Here is a 17,329-nt window from a genome sequence, read left to right as displayed (position 1 = left end):
ACAAGGCCATGGAAGGAATGCCTCGTTTAGCCCCACCACAAACCAAACCAAACCCCAGCGCCCATCATGTCCGCTGCAGCCGTTTTAGAGGTGGGCCATTTAAAAAGCAGTGCTCTCGTGGGGGGGGGGGGGGGTCCCCTCCGCTCTTAGGCTATTGGGGGGGGGGGCAATGACTGGCGGAGCCTATGCATAAACAACCCCCTACACCGCCAGAGGCCTTGACTTGCGGTCGGCGCCGTTGCAGCGAGCGAGGGGCGGCAGGGGCACCGCAGCGCCTCGACACCCCGTTTTAAAGAGAGCAGCAGCCCGGCTCCAGGACTTGCCGGAGCAGTTGCTTGTCTAGGGCAGAAGCAGGATCCTTCGCAGGCTGCAGCTTCTCCCCAGAGCCCCGGGGGTTTCTTTGAACACCGAGAGCCCCCCCCCCGCAGATGCTCCTACGCGTGCCATTAAGTTTCCCGAGCAGACGAAGCGTTTGGATCCATTTGCAGGGCTGCTGGCACGAGCAGGTCCAGCAGCAAGCTCAGAACTAGCCTCTGCTTTTGTGCTCCAGCGGGGGGTACCTTGGACAGCTCCCCCCCCCGGCAATCCTCCACCCCCCCTTCTCCTTCCTCCTCCTCCTCCTCCTCCCCCAGCTCCCTGCCAAGCTGCGAGCTCGGTGCATCTCGCAGCCTGACCGTGCAGCGCCAGAGCCGGGAGCTCTTTGCCCGCGCAGCCCCGACAGCAGTTCCCGGCCCCAGCGCCCGGCGGAGAGAAGCATGGATGTGAGGCTCGGAGCTGGTCGCCTTCTGCGCGTCCCGGGCCTGCTGTGCCTTCTCCGTGAGTAGCGCCCGGGCCGGCTGGGGCGAGAGGCGGCGGCTGGGTGCAGCGCTCGATCGGCGGTGGGGAGCTGCGAGCATCCTTGGGCGGCTGTCGTGGCGCTCAGCCACGGGGCTGCGTTACAGGCGGGCGCCTGGCCCAGAGAAGCGCTTACAATAAAGCCCATTACTTTCATGCTAAGGGCTTCAGGGGGGCTTGGGGGGTGGGTACTTGGCTGCAGAAGAGCAGGGCAAAGGTGTCACTTTTTCTTTGCCCCCCCCCCTCCCGGTCCCCCTCCCAGGCAAGCTCCGAAGCAGAGGGAGCCGCTCGCAAGAGGCGGGCGTCTCCACACGTATCTGTTTTGTTCCGCAGATGCCATGGCTCGAATCGGGGCCGAGCAAGAAGTGGAGAACCTCTCCGGGCTTTCCACCAGTCCCGAAAAGGATATTTTCGTGGTGCGGGACAACGGGACGACGTGTCTGATGGCAGAATTTGCAGCCAAATTGATGGTCCCTTACGATGTGTCGGCCAGCAATTATGTCGACGTAAGACGTGCTTTCAGCTCGGGGATTTGGGTCCCCCCGCAGGGTCCCGCTTTCAGCTCGCAGGGCTGATCTTTCACACGGCGATGCACGTGTCTTCGCTCCGCATCGCGCCCCAAAGGCAAGCCCCTCATGCCCCGGGCTCAAAATGAAGATCTCAGCCCCCGCCCTCTACTTACTCCGCTGCCTACGAGCAAGGGAATACAAAAGCGTGGGTCTGGTGGGCCAACTATTTTATCTTTAGGGAGACAGATCCTGATGCCAATTGAAAACCCCTCTCTGGTGTCCATGCGCTTGCCCGCAGAAACAGTCGCGGCACGATGAAGAATAGGGAAAACCAGCTGCATTTGGCGCTTTTGGACAGCGCAAGTTGTCAATGCCGTGAAATAGCGTCAGGAAACAAGCCGGTTCCCTATAGGCAAATGTATCTGCATTACGGCATGTTCCCCTTTTTGTTCCTACCCTTAAGGGCATGTCTTTTCCTTGGCTGGGGGCGGGGAGGAAGGACCACCTTGTTTCTGCTGTTGTCTTATATCGGAGCCGGTGTAAACGATCCCCTTCTGCTGTCCCGAATCATTCACAGTTGGGACTGGGGGGGGGGGGGTAATCGGGCCTTCTTCTTGTGTTGGTTTTGGTTTTGAACGTGTGTTGTGTTGTTTGTGCATTTAGCTGATAACCGAGGACGCTGATATTCCGCTTTCCCGAGGAGCAGAAGTGAGAGGAAACTGCGGCGCGACCGAATCGGAACTCCAAATATCTTGGCTAGGCACAGTGTACACCCTCCAACTGCATTTTATAAAGGTGCGTGGCTGTGCGATTGCGGTGCGCCCGAGGGGCCTGCTTTTTGTTTTCCTTGTTGACTAAAACCCAAAGGCAGCGAAACCAGCCCGAAAGTCTTAAATTCGGCGTCCTTGTAGCGGGTGACAGGGAAACCCAGAGGGCGTGAAATCCTGCTCTCGGTGTGTGGTCAGTGAGATGCGATCGTGGTAAAAAACGAGCCACACGCATCATCAAAACGACCCGAGCTGTACATTTTAATGCCCGGGAAGTTCATTGACTGAAATGGCCACACACTATATATATATATATATACACACACACACACACGTATATATTTGATTGGCAGGAAGGCCACAACACATCCAAAAGGCAGGAGGCGGTCTGGAAAATGAACAAGATCCGGTTTGTCTATGATTCTTCGGAGCGAACCTACTTCAAAGATGCTGTCAATCGTAAGTGCTGGCTGGAAAAGGGCCTTTACCCAGGCCAAAGGGCTGCTTTTCCCTTGACCGTTGGTGTAGATGAAAATAAAAAAGCAAACGGAACCAGTCGCTATGTGCCCGGGAGTAAAGCGGAAGGAGGCCGGGGTGTATGATGAAATCAAGAGGCGTGTTTATTGCAATCCAATTTAATTAGAAATGCAATGTTTGTCTACTGAAAATACAGCTAAATAGTCCATTCGTCCCAGCGTATGGGCCAGGCCTATGAAATGCAACTTTTCACCCACGCCTAGAGCATGAACAGATAAGGAAGGAACATAGGAACAAACTAATTTCCCCCCTAACTGGTACACTGACCTCCCCCCCGGTTTTATTTTATTTTTTTAATTTTTGGGGGGGGGGCGGGGCAATTTGCTCGCAGTCACCAGGTGTTCTCCATGCCGTGGTGAGAAAACCGTGTTTCCCCCAGTCTGCTTGCTAGGCAAAGCTGGAGCGCAATGTTACTGCATTTGGGAGGGAAATTCAGCGGGTTTTCTAACCAAGCCGGTATCCAGCTGCTGGAAAACCCTCCCCAGTCTTTATTCCCCCTCCGCATCCGCTGTTGCAGACTATAGCTAAAGGCAGGTCGACACTTAAAACGCTGCATGCAGGAGAATAGGGAAATGCCTGTATTTTCAGTCCCTGGAGCCCACCTCCCACATTCTGCTCAGTTTCTTCCTCTACGACTGATCAGTGCGGCTGGCTGTTGCTGTACCAGATCCTGTTCCCATGCAGATCAATGGGTGTTTTGCAATTGACTTCAATAGGAACAGGATTCAGGTCCTATGTGCGGCTAATTTGAGGGAAACTACCTTTGGACCGAATCACATCAATGGTAAGAAGGGTTGGACGTTTACCTATTGTTTTCTTTTCTGATGTTGGGTCAGAGGGGCTTGCACTGGTGCTACTGGTTTTACACACACACACACTGTCTTCCCACCTTCTGTTTCATTCCTCAGTCTTTCCTCCTTCACTCATCTGAGTTTTTCTTTTGATACTTTCCCTCCTGCCACCCCTTTTCCTTACTGTACATGAATGATAGGCATCTCGGTGGGATGGTATTAGGGGGAACTTGCAGCACTGGAATGGGTTACCTAGGGAGGTGGTGGAATCTTCTTCCTTTGAGGTTTTTTAAGGCCCGGCTTGACAAAGCCCTGGCTGGGATGATTTAGTTGGGGATTGGTCCTGCTTTGAGCAGGGGGTTGGACGAGATGACCTCCTGAGGTCCCTTCCAACCCTGATATTCTATGATTCACCATTTCCTTGATAAATTGAAAGATCCTTTTCTGTCCTAATAATTCCCGCTACCTCTGAATATTTCAGAAACTATTTGGCGCCAATTAGATATCATATTTATAATTCTTACCCACCCTCAGTTCGTTTCTCTTCCAAGCACAAAACCCCGGGGAAATACATTCTACATGTTCAGTTACATTTAAAAATAATTCTCTAATATGGGGACATCCGCAACTTCATTCACATCGCTCAGAGAAATCTTTAAAAAAACAACTTGCAACACATTTCTCCTGTAAGGGAGCGCATATGGTTTTTGTGTATTTATAAACACGCGTGTAAGCTATACAAAATATACCATTTTTGTTTTGCAGATAATCACATAAAACTTCTCATCCTGTAAGGCTCTAATCTGGCAGAGACTGGTGGCTCCGTTACTCTCATACAGGATTAGGGTCTTATTTTTTACAATGGTTGCAAGCCCTTAATTCTTGGTGTTGATAAAATGGCTGGTATATTAAATGTGGAATAACCTCAAGCTTGCCATTTTGTCAGTGGGAATGCCAGCTTCACTTGGGGGGAAAAAACAGCCCATTTACCCACTTCTACAAAGAACGTAGTCTATTGAGTTTGAAAACTGGTGCATTTTAATGGAAAAATAAAGTTCACACCAAAAAGGTTTGCATAACTTAATGCACCTCCCATAATTGAGACTATACCATAATGTACAACCTTGATTTCTGAGTCGTTTTTCATCTTGCAGTGAATATTTTGCATGGCTCTAATGCACAGCCACACACACATTAACCCTCACACACTGAGCAAATATGAAGCCCAATTTCTCTATTATGTGAAGTCTAATGATGAACACAAGGGCTGCAGATGATCAGAAAGGCAGAAGTTATTCATCATTCCATACAGCTGATCATCCACAGTCTTTGTATGTAGAAATATGTTTGACATAATGAGAAAATTCTGCCTTATTTCCACTTGACCAATGATCTTCTTCTTTTTTATTTCCAAGAAACACAGTAAGAGCTCGGTTGAGTCCTGAACTGAGTGTCTCAAGCTGTGTATTTCTTTGGCACCCCAATACAGAGGCTAAGTGTAACCGCAGTCCTTGCTGTTGTCTGCATGCTGGGAATATGGGGCCTGAGCCAAAGCCCATTGAAATCTCTCATGTGCCTGAATGGACTTTGGATCAAGCTCTCTATGAGGCCAGCACTGCTGGCATCACTACACTGATTGAGAAAGGTGGAGCAATGTCTCCACTTTACACTGGGGATAGAGGGACGTATATGTTCCAGCCGCCTAACGCTTGGTGCAGTGGCCGTACTCTGCTCACTGGAGAGTTCCCACAATGCTGCCTGGAGCTCCCACTGGATGGCTCTGCCCCACTTCCCAGTGGAGTTCTGTGTTGCTTAGAAGGCACAATCCAGCCCCAAGGATAGCTATCGATTTATGAAAGCACATGCCCACCTCCCCGCAATCCAGGCACATCTCCACAGGCTTAGCTTTTTTAGCAACACTGGCAACTGCCAGATTTTGGGATCTAACTGTTCCACTGCTGTTTATGTGGTCTCGACAGCTGGGAAGCACACAGCCAACTCCCACCACCTTTCTGCCTTAGTCACCCCAGCTGGGAAATCCTACGAATGCCAAGCTCAGCAGACCATTTCCCTCATCACCAGCGACCACCAGAGAACCGTAACTCTCGTGCTGTCAGAAGTCCGCATTCAACCCTTTGACATCAGTGCTGACTTTGTCTTCAGCGAAGGTAGGAATGTGTGGCAAAATCATTCTGGGCCCAATCTCCGGCCTAGCCCTGCATCTCTTGCACACCCCAAACTCCCAGTGACTTCAATGGGAGTTTTGAGTGTGCAAGCTATATAGGATCAGGCTTTTATTGGGACATTCAGCATGATCCCTGCCTCCAAACTCCCCCTGGGAATTAGGCGCTGAAGCACTTTGGAAAATCCCAGCAGGTGCCTATCTGCATCGCTAGGAGCCTAAATTCCTTTACCGACCTGGCCCGTGGTCCCTAGGCTGTCTGTCTTTTGTGGGGCAAGTGACAACTGGTTGTGGTTTGTCAAAGTGATCAAGGTGCTTTTTGCACGTGCACTAATTCTGTAATGCACCATCCAAATAGTCAGCCCTCATTCTATTGATCTGCATAACATTGCAGAGGGAAGTTGGCAGGCGGCTCTGGGCCTTTCTAATGATTAGTGCAGGTGGACACAGGAGGCAGAGATCCAAAGGCTTCTTTCAGCACTATGGTCTGAAACTGACCATGTGTGGGGTTGGTGGGGGAGGTCGAGCTGAGGCGCTGCACTGAGACTGGGTTATGGGGAGAGGCGGGTTGGGTAGAGGAGAGGCGGGTTGGGTAGAGGAGAGGCAGCAGTCACAGCAGCAGGAGGGATGAAGGGCAGGGAGATACAGGCTGCCACCTTTCCCTGTCAAGCTGTTGTTGGGTCTCAGTGCTCCATAGATTTTGTTGCGTTCTCAGAAGATGGGGTTGCCCCCCACTGGTTGGGGGCTGTTGATGAATTGGTCTGTGGTCCAGAGAACTGCATTTGTTGCATGGCGTACTGTGAATACAGCAGGGATCTGGAAGAGGAAAATGGTTTTGTGGTCATGGCACCAGACTGGGTCTTTGGGGATGTGGGGTCAATCCTCAGTTCTGCTACAGATTTCCTATGTGACCTCAGGCAAGTCCCTCGTTCTCCCTGTGTCTCAGTCCCCCTTCTGTAAAATCACATTCATAACACTTCCCAAGCTCACAGGGGTCTGGTGAGGATAAAATCCATTAATATTTCTGAGGCTGACAGAATCTGTGCTATACTAAAGCCACTAAAGAAAGAAAGAGGGAGAAGTCCTTATTCAATGCAGCGTTTGGAGGGTGTGGAGCAAATGAGACATGGAGCCTCCCACTGAACAATGCAGATAAAAAGAAATATTGAACAGTTGCCTTTGACACCAAGTACAGTCCATCTTGTGCACTGAATGAGGCAGGGAACCTTGTACTGTGGCTTTTATTTATTAACGTATTTATTGCTGCAAGTATGTTTGTACCTGAAATGCTTATTTTGACACTCAGTATATTAATACTTAAAGGGTAAAATCCTGGCCCCATTGAAGTCAATGGGAGTTTTGCCATTGATGTCAATGCAGCCAGGATTTCATCCAAGATATTTCTATGGGGCTTGATCCTGTTGTCCTATAACTCAGGCAAATTCTGCTCTGTTATCTGGTGTTCCTCTGGAGTCATGCCACTGACTAATTGAATTAGAGCTACTCCAGTTTTATACAACGTTAAATAAAGGTTTAGTTTGGCCCAACGGTCATTTTGCCTGAGTTAGTATTTTAGGATCAATCCCCTGCAAATTCCAGCTTTACCGGATGAATTAACTCGATCATTATTACTGAAGCAAGGTGAAGTAAATAATACATGGAGTAGCCAGATCTGTTACTGATTAACTTATGATGAGGAAAGGGCAGCGTTACTTGTCAAACAGAACATTTAAAATATTGAATGGTGTAATTCTACCTGTGGGAAATAGCTCCCGGTGTAGTAACACAAACACTTACTGCAAAGCACAGCGCTTATTACCACAAGTACGATTCCCCGAAATTACATAGCAAACAGACATGGTTACAGGCACTGACTCAGCCGGAGGGAGGGCTGGCTACATGACTGCTAGTGAAGACGGGAGTGAATTATATAAGTCTTCTCTGTAGGGGCAAATAAATCCTCTATACCATGCCACACCACCATGTATTCTGATAGCCCACATACTTCACAGGAAAAAATATTATAGACATTTCAGAGAGGTTTTTTGACACTTTTCAGATGCTATTTTTTTGTATCCCTCCACCGGCAAATCTAGGCTTCCTAGTGTGATGGGTACAACAGTACAGGCCTGGGGGGGTGGGGGGAAATGAAAACTAAAATATGCAAATTCTCATTAAAATTACCCAGGCTAGCTTTTCTGTCTGTACATAATATCCAAGTTGTAAAGTCTTCTGTCTTGTAGCATAACAGCCCAGCAACCAGCACTTTATACCGTTCACAAAAAGCCTTTCCTGATTTTCTAATGGCACAAAGCTTCTTTTTGAACCATAATGGGCTTTTGGACATCATCATGCGAACGTGTCGCTTGTCCAGGACTTGACACCTCCCAGGCTAGGTCTAGAGATACTGTGATTGCATGTGGGAATTCTATCTTTTGAGGAAAAGACGTAATATTTATTTGGCAAGCTTGTGGGTTTTTTTTGAATGGTGGCTGTTTGAATTAGTATCAAGGGAAAGTAAATAGCAGGCACCGTACAGATGAGGTGGTCAGAGATGCCTAACAGATGTAAGTTATCACATAGCCCCACAATTTAACAAATGAGTCTGCCATTTTTCATGTGCGTATCATTACTAAATATGTGGGACGTCTGTGTATAGGGCATATATGTAAATATAAATTGTGCATTATTATTGATTCAGCTTGGGATCTCCCACTAGTCTTAAATTACAGTAATTAGCCTGCTCCTTTGAAGCTCATTAATTTTACATTTGGTAAAATTTCTATTAATTATGAACAAGCTACATAATACTTTAAAATATACTAGAATTGAGAAAGAGATCTGCTAAATCTGAAGAGACTTTTATCTGGAGGAGGACTGGTGCCCTTTTAAAACAGAGATGTGGGTATGAATTAAATAGTGAGAACTCTTGTCCTTACCATTTACAAATTGGCTTATGGAACTGTCCCATAGAATTTTGCAGAGAATTGTAGCTTTTGTTAATGGTTAACCAACCCAATAGAATGTCTATTACACGTATAGTACATATTTGTCTTTAAGCCCTTTCCCCCGCCCCTTACAAAAATTCATTGCTTTATTTCCTTCCTATACCCAACGCTAGCGCTGGTTGAATGCTTTTTGTTTGAAACTTTTTTGTGACAAAAATGGGCTGTTTTGAAAACGGATTTTTCTTTTAAGTTTTCAGTTGGAAAAAAAAGGAAGGGGGGAGGAAACCCGAAACGAACCTTTCGCCAACAAACCAAAAAATGTTCAGTGTTTTTTGTCTTTTTACGGAAATAAAAATTGTCCATTTTTTGGGGTGGGGGGACAATGAAGAATATACGTATCCTTTTCAACCAGTTCTGTATTTGCGACATGGCCCACTACTATCCTAGCCCTAGTATAACCGTGCTGTTTTAACAATACTGGTATAGTTAAAGTGGAACATCCTCCTAGTACGGACACAGTTATACCGGTATAAAAGGTACTTATACTGTACAGCTTATTCCCATAAAGGAAGGGGACACCAAAAAACAGTAACCTTATTAAAAAGACATGTCTCCACACAGCATTAAGGAGGTGGCAACTGGGGTGGAATTGGGACCTGCAGGCTGTGAATTAGAGGCACCATGGAGGTACCTACCTCGGGCCAGATTTTTCAAAGGTGTTCAGTTCTTTTCAAAATCTAGCCACTTATGAGCATTGAACATTTCTGCAAATCTGGCCCATCATGGCAAATCCAAAGTCAACAGGAATCTTTCCAGCAACTTTGACTATGGCCCCATATTTTGCTGGTTCTGGCCTATGGGTAGGGGAACTGTTTTCTAATTTTTATCTCATTTATGTCTGTTCTAATATAGAAGACTGAACGAGAAAACGAGCACTTTAGCCATTAACCAGAACAACATAGGTACTCACGGGGGGGGGGGGGGGGCGCCCTACTATCAACTTATACAGGGCATAGTTGTAGGCCTGATTCTGAACTCTCTTATATTGGGTGTGTGTCAGGAATTACTCAGCAGAGTTATACCAGAGTAAACAGCATAAATGAGAAGACAATCAGCCCGGGTGTTTTTATCCTTCTCTTGAGTATAGAATAAGCACTCACCACAGAAGCCAAGGCATCACACAATAAATATTTTGTGCTTCCTCTGACAATATGATGTGCCTCAGGAATAAATGGCCATGCATAAATAACTCATATCAACTTGTGTAGAATGTATATTTTAAGGTACAGGTCTATAAATGACACCACATCTGACTAGCCTGCCTCCCAAACTATAAACGTCAGTGCTCACCGTTGAGCTTTTTTGGGGGGGGGAGGGGGAGAGGGGGTTGTATTCCAGACACTCTTTTGTTTGCTGAGCAACTGGCTTAAAAAAAAAATGACAAGAAGGAGAAGTTGTTGTTTCTTGCTTACGAAAGGGCTCTATCCTGCAAGGTGCTGGGATTACTCATGTGCTTAAAAGTTAAGCATGTGCTTTTGTGCTTTATTGGGCTGGGGCCAAAATTTCCCTGCTATTGTTGGAAAGGCGATGGGGGGGCATATTTTCCCCTCAATGAGCACTTGTAACGTCACTCATGGGAATTATTTGACTCATAATTGCGCACTGTAATGGTACGGTCACAGGGAGTTACCACAGTGCATCATGGGCTGTGTAGCCAGCTGGGGAGTAGGGCACATAGGTGAGCATATGGGCATGAGGGACCCAGAACTACAGCTCCCATGAGACACCACAGAGGAGTAGGCAAACTAAGAAGTTAATCTTGATATGAATTGAAATTTTCAATTTTGATTTTCCTGATTTTTCTGCAGAAAACGTTGATTTCAACGAAAGCCTCTTTTCTGATGGGAAAGTGTTTCAGCTGAAATTTTTTGATTGGTCCACTCTTAAATTGTGGTCCAACGCTGGGGCAGGGTCTGGGGAGTTAGGAGTGTTGGGTTCTATTGCTGGGTCCTCCACTGCTCTGCTCATTTTGACCAAGTCCCTTCACCTCTGCATCATGCCTTGTTTCGTCCACCTGAAAGAGGAGAGTCATAGCACTTTCCTACCCCAGAGAGGTGTTGTGAGTCTCAGTGCTCGTAAAGTGCTTTGCTCTCCTTAGACAAAAGGTGCTATATAAATGCAAAGTATTATGATTATTTATTCTGTGGGCAATCAGGGCCCATAGCATTTTAATTCTCCTGGCAAACACGTGCTTGCGTAAAACTCACCTGTCTTTCGTTACATGCGGTCACGTGGCCACATCGTGACTCTGGAATAGGCTCCCAGGGGAGGCTGTTGAATCCCTGTCCTCAGAGGTTTTTAAGAACAGCTTAGACCAGTGGTCTGCAACCTTGGCACACGGCCCATTAGGGTAATCTGCTGGCGGGCCGCGAGACATTTTGTTTACATTGATCGTCCGCAGGAACGGCTCCTCGCAGTGGCACATTTTGTCACTTCCGGCCAATGGGAGCTGTGGGAAGCGGTGGCCATCATGTACCTGCGGCCCGTACTGCTTCCCACAGCTCCCATTGGCCGGAAATGGTGAACCACGGCGATTGGGAGCTGCGGGGGGCTGTGCCTGTGGACAGTCAACGTAAAGAAAATGTCTCACGGCCCACCAGCGGATTACCCTGACGGGCTGCGTGCCGAAGGTTGCTGACCCCTGGGTTAAACAAACATCTGCCAAGGATGGTCTAGGGTTATTTTGTCCTGCCTCAGAGCAAGGGGCTCAACTAGATGACCTCTCGTGGTCCCTTCCAGCTCTCCATGGCTATGATTCTGTGACTCTCTCTGAGTCCACTGATCAGCCAAGACCTCAGTGGCCCACTCTGAAATGGTGAATAGAAGGGTCAGTCAAGGAGAGGAACAAGCTGAAAATGTTGCCTCTGCAGGATAGGGAGACAGTCTTGCTAATGACCCTACAAACCCACCCCTATGGAACTCCCTACCCACCCCTATGGAACTCCCTCCCCACCCCACTCCATTCACCCAGCAGGTGGAAGTGACAGAAGGGCAAGATCCCTGGAGGGCCAGACAAAGAATTTGGGAAGTAATTTGCATCAGTTTCTCTCTCTCTCCCCTAACCATCCTGTTTCCACCTACACACCAAAGAACTCCACAGCACCTATCCAGACAGCAGACTTTGACCTTTTCCACCCATCCTCACTCTTGGGCCTGGGGGCCATCTTGAGCAGTTAGTCCCAGTGTGCATCCAGTCTGCGTGGCCTTATGGAACATCCACACCCCATAACACCTATCATGTAACCCCCTGTGATCTATAGACTTACTCACAAAACACACCCAGGGGAGATGACTTCCCAATCCTTTTTGACTAAACTAACCAGACATTCTTCCACCACTGTCCCTTCTTAGAGGTTGAAGGTGATGCCTCCCCAGGACAGTCGACAGGAAGTTCCACAACCGACAATCTGAGACTCAAGGGAGCTAATTAAAATATTATTTTTAAAATAAGAATAGAGAAGATCAGATTAAAGCAAAAGCAAATATAGTGTGATGCTTTGCAAAGCTCACCGGGCATGATCCAATGCCACTGAAGTCAATGAGATCTTTCTATTGACTTCCGTGGGTTTTGGCCTGGGGATCTAAATAGATTTGCTTTGGGTTGAGTTAGAGTGAATTAACATTAATTAATAAATAATAATATTATTTGCTCTTATAAAGCACTTTTCATCCATAGATCCCTGAGGAATTTACAAAGCAACCCCATTGGCCAGGCAGCCTATCAGTTGCTCACCTCCTTTTCCCAGGCAGCTCCCTCAGTCAATAGTCTGTGACTACTGAGAACATTACAGACTTTGAATCAGCTGATTGGCTGGGTTTAGAGAGATGAGAATCATATAGTTCTTAGCATTCCCATATCATTAATTCTGCTCCTTATTAAATATGAAAAAAATTAAATTAAAAACTTCATAATTTAGCCCAAAGGCTGTAAACTAAAATAATTTTTTAAAGAGATCAATTTCCTTTCGCCCATTAGACTTATGCAAACATTGCAAGAAATACATATTTCCTGTTACAATTGTGACTTTTTTCTGATTAAAATAATAGTTGGCATCTGAGATGTGCAACTTGGCTTTAAACAGTTCTCCTTGCAGAGGGCATGCTTTGTTTAGTTTGGAAAACATGAATTTAAAAAAAAGGGAGTTAAGATGTTTGACATGGTGGCATTGAGCAGGTGAGGTGGAAAATGTGGTGACGTTGTAAGGTGTGATGTTAAAGATCAGTGTGGTGTGCATGTCCAGCAACCAGTGACTTGCTCAGTACTGGGACAAGGGCATTAAGATTTTGGCAGTGAAGTCAGGCGGTCCAGTGAGCTGAACAGGTCTGATGCAGGGAACTTACAAGCTTTACTGTTGAAGCCAGCAGAGCCTGTAAAGTAACTGTTAGTGATGCACACAGCAGCTGATTCCCATGGGATTTAGGCACCTCAAAAATCTTCGAGGATTTGAGCCTAACTTCCTTGAATGTGATTCAAGGGCACAGTGCAGCTTCTGTGGCTGGCTTTTACTCAGAAGAATGGCTGCAGCTCCTCTGCACGGCTTGCATAGATCATTAGGGCCACTGGGTCTATGTAATTCTGGCTTTTGTGTCCCTTACTTTAGTGCCCATCCACACTCAACTCTGCTCTCCACGCTAGCCTTTGCAGGTTCACCACCATGGAATGCCTTTGTGCCCATATGCCTGTGGGTTGGAAACAACAGTCCAATGGGATTCTGACGGTCATTAGATGGAAGGGGCGTTTTTAATCAAACACTGGCATCAATTTTTGAATCCTGAATAATAACCAGTCGCCACTTCCTCCCTCTTTTTTTTTAAACTGCACTGCAGCAATTGTGGCCACGTCTATAACGGAGTACTGGTGATTAATCACTGTTCTGGCAAAAACAGTGCAGGAACTGAATTGAAAAGGAGATGGCTAAAATACTTTCCACGTCAATGTTTTTTCTTACCTTCTTTGTTTTTGTTTTTAAAAAAAGCTTAATAATAGAATTCTTTCCCAAGATAGATTAGCCCCTTTCTCCATGGCCAGCTGCTTTTTGTACCCAGAGTTTTGAACGGTTGCTTTATGAGCCTCAGTAGCTCAAAGGAGTGGTATTAGAACCAGGAGTGTGTCAGCAATAAGGGGCAGATCCTCAGCTGGTATAAGTTGTCAGAATTCCATTCGAGCAACGTCCCTGCTGTAACTGCCTGGCTTTGTGTATGGGTGAGTGATTATGCTCTTCTGTGGCTGGCATACATAGAGGATAAAGAAAAAGAACAAGGAGTCTTTGTGGCACCTTAGAGACGAACACATTTATTTGAGAATAAGCTTTAGTGGGCTAAAACCCACTTCATCAGATGCATACAGTGGAAAATACAGTAGGAAGATTATATATATACACACACACACAGAGACCATGAAAATATGGGGGTTGCCATACTCTCTACTATAATGAGAGCAATCAGTTAAGGTGAGCTATTAGAATTATCATCAGGAGAAAAAAAAAACTTTTGTAGTGATAATCAGGTTGGCCCATTTCCAACAGTTGACAAGAAGCTGTGAGTAGCAGCAGGGGGAAAAAGTAAGCGTGGGGAAATAGTTTTACTTTGTGTAATGACACACCCACTCCCAGTCTCTATTCAAGCCTAATTTAATGGTGTCCAGTTTGCAAATTCATTCCAATTGAGCAGTTTCTTGTTGGAGTCTGTTTTTGAAGTTTTTTTGTTGTAGTATTGTGACTTTTAGGTCTGTAATCGAGTGACCAGGGAGATTGAAGCGTTCTCCAAGTGTTTTTTCACTCTCCTTTAGTTTTAGTGGTAGAGGTCTGTGTTCCGGAGTCAGGTAACCAGGGTGCCATGCCTGGCCATCTTTAATAATAGGGGGGGACTAGTATTTAGGTTGTCTAAAACTTTCCATTAAGATTCACACAACCTTTATTTGAGAAGCTCCTACACCTCCGTTGTTTGCAGTAGGCATTTGAAGTTTGGCAGGGAGAAAGCCCTGGGGCCAGAGAAGTGCCTCTTCTTTCCCACCTGAAAATCTCAAAGACAGGCTTTTGAAAATTTCAATTTTTTCTTCTGTCATTTGCACTGTCAGCAAAATTTTGGCAGCACCCTTTCAGCCTCTTGAGTGCTGTCCATCTTGTTCAGTGAATAAGGCATGGGTGCTATGGGAAAAATACGATGTGATCATCTTACTAAAGACTGTACCATAATGCATACGCACCAGGGCATCAAATTAAGATTGTATACACCAACTAGATTCTGGCATTTCCTAACTTTTGAGTGCTTGACTGTGCTGTCTAAATAACATTTTTTGTATGTAATGGTTATATATTGCAGTTGTACCTAGAGGTCCCTGCCCCATTGTACTAAGCACTGTGCAAATGAAGAGCTTGCAAACGGTGCAAATGCAATTTATCTAGTAATTGTGGCTGCTGCCTGTAGTGCAAGGGGTCACTTGCGTTAATGCACATCTCCACCCTGATCCTGCAGAGTGCTTATCCAGTGTGTCTTTACTCCCACATTCCATCGCACTGAAATCAATGGGACCACTCTGGGTAAGATCTTCAGCTGGTGTAAATCAGCAGAGCTCTATTGACGTTTACACCAGCTGAGGAGCTGGCTCAAAGGCTGAACTACCAGCTTTCACCTTCAGGATAGTCCCTGCAGGACAAGACGCAGGCACGGTGATAAGTCAGTGTGGGGCAGCCTGCATTGCGGCTTCTCACGCTCTCCCTGGTATGTAGATAAAGGACTTCAAAATCCAGGGCTGTTAATCTGGAAATCAAAGTGTGCCCCACTGTTCAGCTGTAACTACGGTGCTAATACTCCTACACTGGGCCAGATTATAGAAGGGGAGGGATGACTAGGCCATAACTCGGCTTCACTATCGGATCCTGAAGTGAACTCACAGGGCTTGGCGGTCAGGAAGAAACAAACCAACCTTTTTAAATGTGCAAACCGAACAAAGGTGATTTGGAGTCAAGAGACAACGAGGTCCGTCCCCCCCCCGGCGTAAACAGTGACATTTTTACAATCACTTTTCAGCAAAGGAAGGCACTTAAAGAATAAAAAAGGCAATTAAAATAGACCCAGGTGCTGTGGGAATAGTAATAATAAATAATAAATAGACATGACTAGTTGAAAGTTCAGCATGTGTTTAAGTGCTGTCCTGAACCAGAGCCTGAAGTGGTCAATGATATTTTAATTTGCTTGAAAACAGTTGAGCCACCAAAAAACTAATAATTTTTCCTTGGTTTCATTGCTACTGAACATAATTTTATTCTGTATAGATGACTTCAGTGTAGGCATTATTCAGTTAGCTGTATTTCACTGGTGAAGCTCATTTTGCACTACAGGACAAGTTACTATTTAAAGCATTTCATCATCTCTCTCTCTCTAATTGCAGAACATAAGTGTCCAGTGGATGAGAGGGAACAGTTAGAAGAAACCCTGCCTCTAATTTTGGGTCTGATATTGGGGTTGATGATTGTGATAACCGTCTGCATTTACCATATCCACCACAAACTGACAGCCAGCCAGGTGCAAATTCCTCGAGACAGATCTCAGTACAAACACATGGGATAGGTGGCAGGATTAATCCAAACTGAGTACTTATCAGGTAGGCAAAGCAAAAGCACTTTTCTTCTGTAGGTGAGGACACACACAGGATATATCTACAGTATAATGGCCAAATGGAGATGAAAACACTCTTCAAAGTCAAAGCTTCAAGCTGAGGGCAAAATTCTCTTCTCATATTCAAACCCCAATATTTTACTCTCCATGCATACGCAGCACTCCCCTTCCATACATGTATGGAGAGCAGGGTATTGGAGTGAAGATTCACCACTCAGAGTTTTGCTCTAAGCATTAATTTAGTGTATTCATTATTAAGAGCCATGTCCTGCATTCCTAACACACTAGAAATCCCACTGGAAGTCAACGAAAGGAATCTAGGAGTGGCCACAAAGTAGACATTTTATTCTGAAAAATCCAGGCCAGACCTTCAGCTGGTGTAAATCGGTGTATTTCCAGGGAAGTCAAAGTCAGCTGATTTCAATCAGCTGAGGAACTGGCCTCGCATTTAAGGTTGAGAGAGGAAAGCTTGTTTTTGCTTCTGAGTTACACTTACAAAACTGTTGATGCACAAAATGTAGAGCACCACGCTACTGCAAGTCAACCAAGGAATGCTTCTGGCTGGGCATCTTGCACGTATTGTGATTGTCTTTGAAACGTTACATTGCTACCTGCAACTGACAATTTCAAAACAAAACAAAAATGTCACCGTTACTATGCAGATCATTTCAGGTGTTACCCAATGTAACAGAAAATATGAAATATATCCGCTAATGTAAAACATTTTTAAAATCAATTAAAATATACCCATGTATAAAATTTGATTTGCCTTTTTATTGTGAAATGACCTAAAGTTGTCTATAAGCAGTGGTCATTTATAAGACTGAATGTAGATGTACATGAAGAGCATGTAAAATGATACAAAGGTGGATTTAATTTATGTTGGCAGTATCTTTGGTGCAAATGGTACCAAGAAGGTGCAATAATGGCTAGCTGTACTGTAGTTTGTATGTTACAATGTGACCTAAAAAATTCATACATCCTCTCAGCCATTTGCTTGTTTGCACATATTATGAAACGTGAGGTATTTCACTACCGTCCTTGGCCCTGTTCCCATTAAAGTCACTGGAAAGATGCCCATTTT

The 17,329-nt window shown here is 45.7% G+C and overlaps 1 protein-coding gene across 2 annotated transcripts; it reads left to right on the top strand.

The window, feature by feature from the left end:
- Window positions 1-292: 292 nt before the first annotated feature.
- On the top strand, window positions 293-17,022 carry LAMP5 (lysosomal associated membrane protein family member 5). Of its 2 annotated transcripts, none has more exons than XM_073339638.2 (6): window positions 293-816; window positions 1,168-1,340; window positions 2,007-2,138; window positions 2,464-2,569; window positions 5,460-5,606; window positions 16,019-17,022. In XM_073339638.2, exons 1-6 carry the CDS (start codon window positions 756-758, stop codon window positions 16,195-16,197), a joined length of 798 nt encoding a protein of 265 aa, XP_073195739.1. In that variant the 5' UTR covers window positions 293-755; the 3' UTR covers window positions 16,198-17,022. The 2 variants fall into 2 exon arrangements, with proteins under 2 accessions (XP_073195739.1, XP_073195737.1); XM_073339636.2 differs by having other exon boundaries at window positions 297-816; window positions 5,418-5,606; window positions 16,019-17,021.
- The last annotated feature ends 307 nt before the right edge of the window (window positions 17,023-17,329 follow it).

The sequence above is a fragment of the Lepidochelys kempii genome, chromosome 3 (assembly GCF_965140285.1).
Source record: "Lepidochelys kempii isolate rLepKem1 chromosome 3, rLepKem1.hap1, whole genome shotgun sequence".
Taxonomy (NCBI): domain Eukaryota; kingdom Metazoa; phylum Chordata; order Testudines; family Cheloniidae; genus Lepidochelys; species Lepidochelys kempii.
The sequence above is the reverse complement of the archived record's forward strand: the minus strand, read 5'-3'. Positions and strand labels throughout refer to the sequence as shown.